We start from the raw sequence: 13850 nt of genomic DNA on the forward strand, positions 1-13850 counted from the left end.
GGTTCCCGTTTACCAGCCAGCATCTGTCTCTTCTTTCCTGAATGATTTTCTACCCGAGGACAGTTTTCTTATGCATATTCAGCATTCCAGAGTCTGTCAAACTTCTGGGTGGCATGCCTGTAGTCACTGTGGCTCCTCTAGGACACTGGAACCTTTTCCTAGTGTCCAGCCTGTGTCCTTTGTCTGCACACAGACTGAACGTCCCGGCCTCTCCCAGTCGCTAGCTGAAGAGGTAGAGACATCTTTGTGCTTAGGCCCTATTTAGTTAGCCTTTAGCTGGAGCATGAATCCAGCCACCAGTTGCCACTACTCTATAGTCTCAAGGTGTCACATTTATGGTGCAAGAGTTGTATGACGCCTAGAACCTGTGTCATGACCGAGCCCCGGCCTTCTTGCTCACGTGACAGTTTGATATGCCCCAAGAGGTCTAAAGACAGACAGACTGTGACAGCGTGTTGAGAACCCAGGTGTACCTTGGCCATCATGCTGGAATAGGAGGTGTACAAGGGGTCATCTTCCAATTTGCTGGAAATAACAGAGAAAGTATTTTTAGCAGGCTATGTTCTGGCGTCAACAACAACAACAACAACAACAAAAAAACCTACTAAAAACCATATAAATTCCAAGTGTAGTGCACTAGTGAACTAATTAGATACTCTGACTCTGAAAAGCTGAGCCGGCATTGGCTTGACACGGAATTTAGGAGTAAAGTCACAATTTTAGGCCGTTCCATCTTTAGTCTGTCTCATATTATGATGAGAAGCCTGTCCACTGTGCATTTCCTGGTGGTCATGAACAGAGCCTGTCAGTTCTGAAATCCCTTCTATCCTCTGCTGACCACAGAGGGGGCAGATATGACCAAGCACTATCCCTGGCCTGTGGGAAGAACACCATGGCGATGCTGACCTCCTCTCCGTGAGTGCATTGCGGCTAAAATGCAGAATGATTTGGTGAAGTGGGTCAGGCTGCTTTTCTGTCTCTTCCTCTTCCTCCTCTTCAACCCTGGGAGATTTCTGCACAGAGCAACACAGACAGATTTTAGGCACAGATCCCCGCAGGCACCATACGAGTGCATGCGAATAAAGAGGAGGCAAAGCGCAAGGCACAGAGGGTTTCAGGCTGAAAGCAGATACAGGAAGCCTCTACCAGATGCTCATTTCAGGGGAGGGGTCCTGAGGATGCAAGGTCGGTACAGACAGATACAGGAAGCCTCTACTAGATGCTCATTTCAGGGAAGGGGTCCTGAGGATGCAAGGTCAGTACAGACAGATACAGGAAGCCTCTACCAGATGCTCATTTCAGGGGAGGGGTCCTGAGGATGCAAGGTTGGTACAGACAGATACATTTCTCTCAGCCAGTCAAAGACACATTCCAATGTTTAATTAAATGAAATAAAACAAAGCAAATGGCTGACCACAGGGAAAGAGCTATGGACTCCAATCAACTCATGCAAGTTGTGGGCACCCCAGTTCAGGAGGGAAACCCTGCTGTCACTTAAGACACTGAGTCCCTCTAGACAATACACAGAATTTCTTCTGGAGAGCAGGCTTGAGGTAGAGGTGAGACAAAAGTCGCAAATCTCTGGGCCTATTTGGGGTCCAGTTGTATTTATTTATTTTAGTTAGTTTTTTTTTTCAAGCATCATAATGTAGATACAAGTATATAAAATCAGGGCATAAACATGACTTGATAAATTTAGCAGGCTTATTTCAATACTGTAATGAGAGGGACCAATTCAAAATCTTACCATGGTGTTAGTCTAGATTTGTTAGTCTAACAAAAACGTGTCTCTCTGTTTTAGCTTCACAGTATCCTAAAATTTGCATTGTTCTGCAAGGCTGCTATTTAGGAGTGGCAAGACTTGCTCTCCTCTTACCAAGTCACTTCTCTGTTTTTATAGAAAGGGAAATAGTAGCTGATGTTAGTGGTAACAGTGAAATTTTCTGGCAGAGGCCAAGTCAGCAGGGTGGATATACTTGGTGAATTGGTGAGAACCATACAGGCTATGTGCATGGTTCGGCAGTAGAGGGCTAAAGTGCCGCTTGCTGCCAGCTTCACACCAATCAGGGAAGTGGGAAGTCAAAGGCAGCACCTTTCTCATCAACAGAAGTGTGGGGGGAAAGTAAGGGACCTGAAACCAAAGGGAAGGAAAATGGGGAAGAGTGATTTAAAAGAAAGGGAGGGAGGGGGCAAAGACACAGGATGATAGTTCAAAGAGAAAAACAGACAGAAGAGCATGAATGAGAAACAGTAGAAGATTAGAGCCAAAGGCAAGTGAGAACAGAAAATGAGGAACTGGAGTGGCAAGGAGAAAAGAGAACCACACGCTGGCCAGAGAAGAGGAGGGAGGGCTTATTTTCCTCTGAGACAGGATGAACACTGCTCCCTTGTGTTCCACATCCAGCGGTTTCAGAGTATGACATCTGTTAGAGAGAGTGCATGCCAGATTTAAGAGGTGCAGGAAAGGCCATTCTTTAGATGCACCTTCCCAACAGCAGAGCTATTGTTATGGATGTGGGGTCTTAGCAGGGGGTAAGCAGGACAGGGGGCCTCCTGCAACCACTGGTGCTCAAAACTTAAGGTGGCATGAACTCCCCATGACACAGCTGTGCACTTTAAGAAACATTAGTTGTTAATGATGATGGAGATGGGGTGAGGACATCATTAGCACCTCTAATTGAAATTCCATCCTCTGGCTCCTAGGACCATTGGCAGCACCACCCTGAGAATTTAGTTAGTTCTTTTCAGGTTGATACACCACATGCATTCTCTGTGAATGCCTGACTTTCACAACATATACAAACACAGATACAAAAATCAAACCCATTCACACCCGTGTCTGCTCCCAGTTCGTTCGGTACTTACAGCCAAATCCTGTACTAGTTTCTCTTCAAAGGAATATGCCTCTGTTTCTATCCAAAATCTCTGATAGCCATGGAGGAAGAGGTTAATAGAGCGGTGCCTGAATGAAAGGGTAAGAGGGGGGTCAGGAGAGTTGGTGGGCTCGGTATTTTAGTTGGGGTGGTTAGTGGTTAGTACGCAGGATAGACTTTTTGTACAATTCTCATCTTCTGATTGGTCAGGGCAGTCAGTAGCTCACATAGTTCCTTCCCTATAACTCGTAAATACTGGAGTTCCTTCTGAGCACCATAATCAGAGCAAGACACAGCATCCCCATTTAGTTCTACTGTTTTTTTGTTTTTTGTTTTTTGTTTTTTTTTTTTAATCACATCGCCATTCTAGTGAGAAATAGCTGATTAGATCAAGTCTGGAAATACTTGCTTCAGAGGTAGTTTCGTCATTTCTTGAGGAGTCCTCTGTCCAGGTAATACGATTGAAATCGTGTTGTAGTTTAGTGTCAGACAAATGGTAAACCCTTCACTTCAGCTTCCCCACCCTCCCCTAGGCAAGGAACACCTCAGCAAGGTACTCGAGCGGTTACTTAGGAAGGCAAGACCTGGGTATGCCATGCTGTGAGCATGCCTTCTGTGTGCCTCTGGGATCCTGGCTATGCTCTGGTGTCTGGCTCATGCCAATTCCTGTAAGCCAGGAATGACTTCCTGGAAAGTTAGCTACAGAAGCACAGCTAAGTGTGAAGGAAGTAGTAAGGCAGGATGAGAAGGAAGGAAAAGACGAGAGTGGCCATTAAGTGCTGGTTGGTGTTTTGGTAGAACCGGAACCTTGCTCTCTCCCATTAAAATCTGACCAATCAGAATTTTACTTCAAAAAATTGTACAAAATATGTATTCTTATGGGAACATTAAATCATGGCCAAGAAAGGAGGCATGTGCAGAGAATAAGCTGGTGTCTTTCAGGTTACATTACCATTAAAATGGGTATTAGTCTGTCATACTGAGTTTTTTCATTAACCTTTTCCAGCCAAACACGTTGAAAGGTGATCAGGAAGAAATTGTTAATTTTGTGTCTGGAGAAAAGCATACAGGGTTTTCTTTAAAATACCAACACCAGAGAAACAGCATCTCTATAATCAGATAAGTCATTTAGTCTGGAAGATTCCATTGGCGTAGACCATCCCAAAGTAGGGAAGAGGAGCTGCTTCCACAGTTGCCTTCTTGGTGAGTGGGTTGTTACAAAATTGACCCACAGTTCTTCATGCTAGAGAGAAAACCCAGGCAGCGGTTCTAGAGCAACTGGCTTAAGGATGTCATGCCTCCTTACAGGGGCTCCGTAAACTATTCTGCCATATACAGGTGTAAGAATGCTGAAAGAATACTCATATAGGAAGGGATGGTATCAACCTTATTTTTTAAAAAATGCTTGTTTTTGAGAGGGATGATTTCTGCCTGGCTGGCCTGGCTCTGCACAGGTGTTTTTAGAGCTTGGTTCTTCATGCTACATCCTCAGGCAGGAGTTCTGACCAAGAGAGGATGGTGAACGTTTTCTGGTGTTTTCATTATTTCCAGAAAAGAAAGAAAAATCGTACACACTTTTACAATATCAACTTCCCGTTTATGCAAGGACTTCACCATCCCCTGTACCTATGGCTGGCTTCCATTTTCTTTTTTTTTTTTTTTTTTTTTTTTGAGACAAGGTTTCTCTGTGTAGCTTTGCGCCTTTCCTGGAACTTGTTTTGTAGACCAGGCTGGCCTGGAACTCACAGAGATTCGCCTGGCTCTGCCTCCCGAGTGCTGGGATTAAAGGCGTGTGCCACCACTGCCCGACCCATTTTCATCTTTTTATTCATAAATTGTACTTGAGTTAGTGTTGTTTCATTCCCCTCCCAATAAAGCAAGCAGGAGAGGCCCCAGGGAGCAGGGGCACATCTCCAAAGCTGTGATTTCCCCACCGTCTTCAAAGACCCTCAAAGGAAGACTTGCCTAGTTTAAGGCAAGGTACAGAATATTCTGGATAAATAATGGTCACGATCCCCCATTTGACAAAAGCAAAGGCCAAGCATAGGATGGTCCCTGGTCTCATATTCTAAGGAAACATACTGTTGTATAGGATTCAGAATGCTTTGGTCCAAGTCAGTCGTTTGTCCGTGACCAGGTGAGACTGTTCCCAGAGACTGGGAAATTGATAAACCAAAGGTTGTTATTCAGTCACTAGCTTCGTAGAATGATTACAGACCTGCTTCACATATTCTCCAGTCTGTCTAGAGAAGGATGAAGCCGTCTTACCACCAGACATGCAGAGACAGTTCTGGCAGTCAGTACAGGCCCTGCCTCTTACTGGTATTACTATGGCGTAGATCTTCAATGCCCTCCAAAGGTCATGCATTGAAGGACTGGTCATCAGCCTTGGACATTACTGGGGGGTGGCAGACCCTTTAGAAGTTGAGGTCCAGTAGTAGGAGCAAGATCACGGGGACACACCACTAAAGGGTTATTAGGGCCTTGTTCCGCTCCTCTTTCTGCTCCCTCACCTCTGCTCGGTGAGAAGCTTTGCTCTAGTGCACAGTCACACATTCACTCCTGTAGACGTTCTCCCTCACCTCTGCTAGGTGAGAAGCTTTGCTCTAGTGCACATTCACACATTCACTCCTGTAGACGTTCTCCTTCACCATAGACTGGAAATGACGACACCATGTGGGCTAAAGCCCCTGAAACCATGAACTAAAACCAACCTTTCTTTCTTTTAAGTCAGTTTGCCTCAGGTATTTTGTGGTAGTAGAAATTGGACTAATATAGATTCCCTTCCTTATATTGACAGGAGATATGCTACACAGTTTGCAGAAAAAAACAAAAAAGCCCCAACATTTCACATAATTTTTACTTCAAAGTACAAAAGACCAAGATAAGTACACTGTGCTTCTGTCTAGCCTCTTTGGGTCTCTCTAGCCTTTTTTCCTCTTTGTTTTAAGACAAGGGCTTGCTATGTGGCCCAGGCTAAATTCACATTCATGATCCTCCTCTACCTCCTGAGAGCTGGGATTATAGGCATGTGCCCCCACAACTAGCTGCCCCTTTCTTCATCTTGATGGGAGATACACTGTGAGGAAGGATTCTTGGGTTGCAATTTGCCTCTGCTCAAGAACAGTAAATTTTGTCTTATCACCTAGTGCCTGTGCAGGGAATGATGGAATTTGGGCTAAGGTACTTCAGAAAACAGCTCCCTTTTCCCAGAAGCCTTTATGTTCTCGCAAAGACTCCTATCTCAGCAAAAGCAGAGAGCCTCATTGTGTGCTGGGAGGCTATGAAGGCCCAGGATGAGGCAATCTCACCAGCTTTATACTTACCTTGATTGCTTAGTAGATCATTATAGTCTGCAGTCTGCAAGGTGCCATGAGCTAAGAACCCCAATTTCTATTGTTAGGATCAAGTTTAAGGGCCACAGAGAGCTCAGCTCTGGGACAACACCTGGAAGAAAATAATGATGGGGCCCCTACCTGGGCAAATTGTAGAGAGGAGCCATCCTGAAACAGGCCACCACTGCTCGTTTCCGCTGCTTGGACAACAATTTGTGCCATACAGCCTTTTTGGACCTCAAAGGCTGTTCCACCTAAGAAGAAGTCACAGAAGCAGGTACAAGTCGGCCCATCTGAGTGGCAGACTGAGTAGCTCAGGCATCTTAACTCTAGGATAATTTTGGTCTCCCAACTGAAGTTAGCAAGCATGTCCCCAGCAGGAAGTCACCCTTGTGTGAAGGTCCTTTGTTTCTGTCATTTCCCCAAAGGCCACTAGACGTTTATCACTGTTTTACAAATGGCAAAGAACTGAAAAACCTATTTTGAATTCACAGCAAGAACTTGTAAACAACACAAGGGAAAGCTACTGAGCTACAGCTATGCGGCACTTGGGGGTGATATGGGATCCACTCTGGTGGTTGCCTTTTGCCTCAAGAGGTCTCCTGTAATTGGGAGCCGAGTGCAGGGAAGATCTTTCTATCCTCCAGGGCAGTCCTGTTCACTCACTCCTCAGAGCAAAGCTCCATACCTGCTCCAGGTGGAAGAGAGCTGCTGAGATCCTCTGCACACGCTCCACTGTCTTTTCTGGATTAGAAGGTTCTTCATTCCTCAGAACATCTTTATAGAGGTTCAGCTGCCATTTCACAGCTGGATCATCTGACTGAAAGTTGAAGCGCATCCATGAGCTAAGCAATTTCCATACCTCTTGTGCTAAACAATACTTTTAGTCCCACCAGGGTTCCACATAATAAGACTCAGTTGATTATACTCCCTTTTTTCCCTTGGTTAACTCCACCGATCCAGAATAAAACCACCGCCACAGTTTAAAGACAATTTTAAAACAAGCTTTAATTGAATACTGGCCAGGTGGATGGGCTCTGGCCAGGTCCATACCCAGGTTCCTGGGAAATGGCCCAGAATCACAGTTTGCAGTGGCTTAAGAAGGAAACCCAGGCCGGGCGGTGGTGGCGCACGCCTTTAATCCCAGCACTCGGGAGGCAGAGGCAGGCGGATCTCTGTGAGTTCGAGGCCAGCCTGGACTACCAAGTGAGTTCCAGGAAAGGCGCAAAGCTACACAGAGAAACCCTGTCTCGAAAAACCAAAAAAAAAAAAAAAAAAAAAGAAGGAAACCCTATAATTCATTACATTTCCCATCAGGTCCAGTCAGGGGCAAGCTACATACTCATGTACCTACAGCCTGTGGACCTCCTGCCTACACGTGATCAAACACATCTGTGCAGAGGGTCAAACAAACTTGTTTAAGGGAGTGAAAACATGTGGCTTGTTATCTCCCATGAACAACAGCCTCCAGCACTTCAGGAACTATCTGTCCTTGGGCAAGGGGCTTGCAGATCAGAGGCATTTTTGCTTCATGGATCTCTTCCATACAGCAATTAAAACTTAAAATTTGGCTCTCACACCTTCCTCCCCTTTCGTTTCCCTCCCTCCCTCTTATATTAAAAAATATGTTATATTTTTATTTATGTGTATGTGTGTATAACTCTGTGAGTATATCTGGGTGTTTGTGGATGCCCAAGAACATGCTGGATTCCCTGGAGTTATAAGTACATGTGAGCTGACTGATGTGATGTGGGTGCTGGAAGCCAAATTTGAGTCTTCAGGAAGAGCAGCAGGTGCTCTTAACTGCTGAGCCATCTTTTCAGCCCCGCTCCTCCATTCTTATTCCTGCGACATATAAAAGCTACATATGAACTGCATATTCCCATCCCTTTATCTCTTTGTGCTACATTTTGGATGACTTCCATAAAGCAATCTTCCAATTCATCAACTCTCTGTTTGGCTATGTCTACCTTATAACTTATGCCCATAGATTAAGGTTTAAATTGCAAGATTATTCATCTGTATAATCCTTATGCTATTTTTTTTGTCAAACACATTTCCCTCCTTTTAAAGAATGTTCTGATTATTTTTTTTTTCTGGATTCTATTGCTTCCTTTGTCTAAATGTTTTTACTGTATTTGTATTTAAGTTCCTTTCTCTTAGTTCCTTATTGCATGAGTTACTCACTTGGAGCATTCCCTTACATATTCTGAATCTTTTGAGTCCATTTTCAGGAATGGTTTTATTTACTTGCTTTCTACCCACATTTTAGTAATCAGAGACCCTCCAAGTGGTTTCATGGCTGTCTCTGAAGGAGATACATGAGTTTCTCTGGCCCTCAGCTAATTTTGTTCAGGTCTCACACCTTGTAATTACGACAGGATAAAGTTACTAAAGCTCCAGCCCTGAGGCATGTATCTGACTGGAGCACCTGAGTTCTCTCCAGGAGGCTGGTTTCCCCTTGTGACAGGGCAAGACAGTGCAAAGTTTTCTCCATCTTGTATTCCTTTTTTTTTTTTTAATTCTAAAAATGTTTATTAGTGAATGAAGTAAATCTTATATTGCTGAAGACAGGGTACACTTTGATTCCATCTTGTATTCTTGCTGAGGCCATTTCAAGTTTAATTAGAATTTGATCTTGATGAAGAATTCCATGGAGCCGGGTGGTGGTGGTGGTGGTGGTGGTGGTGGTGGTGGTGGCACATGCCTTTAATCCCAGCACTGGGAGGCAGGGCCAGGTGGATGTCTGTGAGTTCAAGGCCAGCCTGGGCTACAGAGCGAGATCCAGGACAGGCACCAAAGCTACACGAAGAAACCCTGTCTTGAAAAACCAAAAAAAAAAAAAAAAAAAAAAAAAAAGAATTCCACGGAAAACTATTCAACTCTATTCTAGGAACCCAAGGTCAGGATGTCCTAGCTAATTTATCTTAGTGTCTGTGAAACTGCTTGTTTGTATGGAACCCCCTCCAGCTAACTGTTTATCTTAGCTTCTGTTAAAACTGCTTGCTTTTGCAAAGCTCCCTAGAGCATCAGAGTGAGATGCCAGGATGTGGTTTTTTCCTTTAAAAATCCCTGTTGTGGCCACACTTGGATATGGTCCTAGCTGGCTGGAATAAAGAGTTTCATTGGCTATACACTGTGTGTGAGTGGTCATCTCTGGTGGGGTCCCATAACACCCCCACTGCTAAGAGTTAGAGCTTCTTATTTTTGGGCAGTTGGGATTTTTTTGTTATTGCTTTTTTCCTCTAGAGTATTTTATCTACCATTGCTATACATTTGAGGGGAAAGAATCAGTACTCTTGTTTTTCTTCACTCTCATGTTAGGGCATAATGTACCCTGAAAGCAGAGCTGTTCAGAATTAAAGAATTAGAAAAATCTCAAGTTGCCTTTAAACTCTAGCTCTTATTTTCTTATTTTTTTTTTTTAACCCATGACACAGCCTTATTCTGTTTCAAAAGATCTCCAGGATGGCAGGTGCTAAAATGTCCTCCCAAGTGATTCTTTCCCTGTTCAACAAACCTTGTAGTCAATACATTTCGAGACTTAATCCAAACGCCTTCTACGATGGCTTGATGTTTATGTAGTAGAAAGTATGACATACACTTATCAGAGGACTCTTTGCCATAGCAAAGGAATGAACAATAATTAAAAGTACAGCGGTAGAGTTTAGCCTTTTTCTTTCTTTCCTTTTTCTTTTCTTTGTGACAGAGCTTTCTGTAGCCCAGGCTGTGGTCAAATTTGCTATCATAAACAACGTTGACCTTGAATTCCTGATCCTTATGCCTTTGCCTCCCATTTGTAGCAATTAAATAGTTCTTACAATACATTTTAAAACATGAGTAAGGGGCTGGAGAGATGGCTCAGTGGTTAAGAGCACTGACTGCTCTTCCAGAGGACCCAGGTTCAATACCCAGCACCCACGTGGCAGCTCACAACTGTCTATAACTACAGTTCCAGGAGACCTGACATCCTTACACAGGCAAAACAATAAATAAATTAATTTTAAAAAAAAGCCAGGCTGTGATGGTGCACGCCTTTAATCCCAGCACTCAGGAGTCACAGACAGGTGGATCTCTATGAGTTCCAGGCCAGCCAGGACTACACACAGAGAAACCCTGTCTCGGGGGGAAAAAAAACATTAAAACATGAGCAAGGTGTGGGGTGGTATACATTTGTAATCTTAGCACTTGGGAGGCTGAGGCAGGAAGGTCTTGACTTTGAGGCTAGCCTGGGCTGCCTAGCAAGACACTAGCTTAACAGTCAGATGAACACCGTGACTGAGGAAGACCGGTCCTACAGCTAGCGGGACTGCCTGTGAGAGGAAGCATCACCTTTTCCTGCAGGTGTAGGTTATTCCGCAGATGTTCCTTGACCTCTTCATCAGTGTCCCTCTGTGGAAAGAGGCTAAATTTTATTCCTAGGGATCACCGTGGAAATGCAAACGAGGGTTCAGGAAGTATGGGTGGACAGTGCACAATTTAACTGAGATTTGAGAGGTGAAGGAGACTTATCCGCAAGTTACCAACTCCCAGACAGCTTTACAAGGTGCATACCTTTCCCTCAACCCGCACCCCAGTCCTCAGAGGACCACTTCTTTACAGGCTGAGTACCATCCACTCCCCACAGCCCCTACTCTGCACTCAGCCCGCCCACACAGGCAGCTTACACAGCTGTATCGAGATTTTGCAAGAGAGATGAGCTCCTGGTCGCCGGGAGTACACATGTTCAGACCAATGGGCAGCATTTTCTTGAGCGCAGCCACGATGAGGGAGGTCTGGATGGAGTACAAGTCTCCTCGCCTCTTTGTCTTCTTCCGTTCCTGGTCCTGTCCTCCAGACTAGGAGATGATGTTGAAATAAAGAGAAGGGCTCAGTGACTCTCTGAAAGGAACTGCCTCAGCTCAGGGGTAGCTTGCTTCCTTGAGGCCCTGTCCGTACAGGCTGGGCCTTACTACATTTCAAAGAACAGTAGAAAAACAGAAACAAAAAGAGTGTTAAGCGAAAACAAGCCAGATGGTCACGAAAGAGCAGCCCAACCCCGAGCCTTCACTTCTGGACATGCACACAAAACCACGGTAGCTAGACACACGGCACAGACACTCACAGCGCTTGCTTACTCGCTTCTGTACCGAATGGACAACAGTCACAACAAAAAGAATGACTTTTTACAACAGGTAAAATAGCTCCAACAAAGAACAGCTCCCTACCACTGGGGCACCAGCTAACATGTGGAAGAGCACCTAGCCCGGTACCGGTAGCCTATTTCCAGGGCCGAAGCTGGTGTTTGACAGCACAAGCCTTCCACATAGCCTCTCCACCCACCCTGGGGCAACACAAATTCTTATAGGAAAATCTACAGTAGGACTGCTTCAGGATCTGGCTGGGAGGAAGGTATAAGAAAAACTATACATGAGAAAAAAAGAACCCTAACCCTATGGGAGTTTTTAATTGTTTTAGTTTTAACTTTGCATATTTGCACTTACATGTGTCTGTGGGTGGGTATGTGCACATGAGTGCAGTATCCCACAGGGGCCAGAAGAGGGTATCTAATCCCCTGGAGCTGGAGTTACAGGATGTTGTGTGCTGCCTGTGGGTGCTGGGAACTGAACTGGGGTCCTCTGAAAGAGCGGTAAGTGGTCTTAACTACTGAGTCGGCGCGCCAGCTGATGAGAGTTTTCCTTTGTTCATGCCGTGTCCTTCTTTTCAGAGTTCACTCAGCTAAGTATTAGTGTTTTTGTTTTCTGAGTTTTGTTTTTGTTGTGGAAGTAGAGATGCAGCTTTGCTGTTTTGAAACAGGTCTCACTATGTAGCCCATGCTGGCCTTGAACTTGGGTCGATCCTGCTTCAGCCTCTCTACTCCCAGGATTACAGGTACAAAATACATACCTGGTTCTAAGTGGGAAGCGTAAGAGAGAACTCTGACTTGCTTCACTATGGACGAGGGTAGCTCCCAAACAAGCAAATGAAAACACTTAGCACCCATAGCATAGCATGTGGTCGTCTGGGTGGGTTCAGGAGACAAGATGCTAGAGCAACCTGTTTTTATGAGGCTGTGAGTGGAAGAGCAATACTGACCACATGGTTCTCTACTTGATAGACTTTACCTCAGCTGAGGAAGCAGCTGATACAAGTAGGGAGAGCTTTGTGGCCTGCAATTCGTCAGGGCCCATGGTGAGGGAAAACTGGTTTTGCTTCGAGAGTGTGTAGTGTAGTTTACAACGACATGCATACAGAGCTCTGTGTCCCTATTACCTCCCCTAGAAGTGGCACTTTAGGCCCATTTATGAGACATGCATTTTCCTTTTTTTTTTAATATCTATTTTATTTTACATGTATGAGTGTTTTGCGTGTATGTTTTGTATGTATGTACATCATGTATATGTACCATATGTGTGCCTGGTGCCAAAGAGGTCAGAAGAGGGCATTGGATCCTCTGGATCAGATGGTTGTGAACCACCATGCAGGTGCTAGGAACTAAACCCAGGTTCTCTGGAAGAGTAACAAGTGCTCTTAACCATTGAGCCAACTCCAAAGCCCTGGACATGTGTTTTCTAGAGAAGAGTCAGAATTAATTCTGCCTTTGGACCAATGACTATGTTCCAGTATGTGAAGGAGGTTCCTAATGATGAATGACACTCAGTTGAAAATTTGGGTTTCCTACTGGGCTAGGCAAGCAGCACTTTCAGGCGGCTAGATTACCGTTTGGAAATCAGTCTGATGAAAGCTAATTGCAGAGGCATTGTGTCCCCAGGACTCCAAAACCACAAGTGAGCCTCAGGATGCAAGTCAGAAGAGCGGTACCACAAGTGAGGAGGAAAGAAGTGATGCTAAGGACCAGAGGCCTCTCACATACCAGAACAGCAGAGTGTGAAGGCTGTTTCACACAAGACACTACACTGCAAGTTCTGTTGCTCACTGAGCTCCATTGGTTCCTTCTGTGTTCTACCACCAAGTGGAGAATTCCAGCAGCAAAACCCATCGGTCGTCCGTCACCTAAACTATCCGTTAAGGATAGAATCTGGCTATCTACATATGAACTACATGGTATTATGCATGGGTAAATGTGAACAGTAACACACAGCACATGGGTAAATATGCCAAAATGTAACTGTGGATTTGATATAGAATTAAGTGATTTCTCAGTTAGCCTCTGGTTAATTTTGCCTGTATCATATTCTAATTATAACCACTATATGTATGACTTCAATATGTCTGAAACATAAATAGAGCATGTCTAGTCCTTAGAACAAGCTTAAAATAGTTTAGGAATGAAAACATGATGCTTAGGGATCTTGAGTTTTTTGAGGTCACACAATAAGAAAGCATCTGAGACATCACCCAGATACAAGTCTATCTTGCCAAAGCTCCATTTTTCTTTTCTGCGAGCTGCATGTAAATTGGCTTTTACATGCCTCCCATTCTCCACCACATACCTTGGGTCAGAGGGTTTGGAACAATAGCATTAGATACTTATTAGTGAACAGAAAGAAAAGAATGTCTACATAAACTTTAGGAACAATTGGAAACTTATTCCATCATGTGTACATTTTGTGCAAAAACTTAAGGTTATCTGCTGATGTCAAACTTGAGTTCAGTCCCTGGGAGACTCTCCTCCAATCATGGTAGCTTGAATCAGAGGCAG

The 13850-nt window shown here is 44.5% G+C and overlaps 1 protein-coding gene across 1 annotated transcript in view; it reads right to left on the bottom strand.

The window, feature by feature from the left end:
- Ryr3 (ryanodine receptor 3) overlaps positions 1-13850 on the bottom strand; it is a 359592-nt gene that overhangs the window by 40467 nt on the left and 305275 nt on the right. The window contains exons 70-76 of the mRNA XM_059258921.1: positions 10876-11046; positions 10541-10600; positions 6897-7028; positions 6350-6462; positions 2866-2962; positions 907-1013; positions 474-525 (exon numbers count right to left, since the gene is read on the bottom strand). Of these exons, the coding sequence (XP_059114904.1) occupies positions 474-525; positions 907-1013; positions 2866-2962; positions 6350-6462; positions 6897-7028; positions 10541-10600; positions 10876-11046 (732 nt within the window). The remainder of the gene's footprint in view (positions 1-473; positions 526-906; positions 1014-2865; positions 2963-6349; positions 6463-6896; positions 7029-10540; positions 10601-10875; positions 11047-13850) is intronic.

The sequence above is a fragment of the Peromyscus eremicus genome, chromosome 4 (assembly GCF_949786415.1).
Source record: "Peromyscus eremicus chromosome 4, PerEre_H2_v1, whole genome shotgun sequence".
Taxonomy (NCBI): domain Eukaryota; kingdom Metazoa; phylum Chordata; class Mammalia; order Rodentia; family Cricetidae; genus Peromyscus; species Peromyscus eremicus.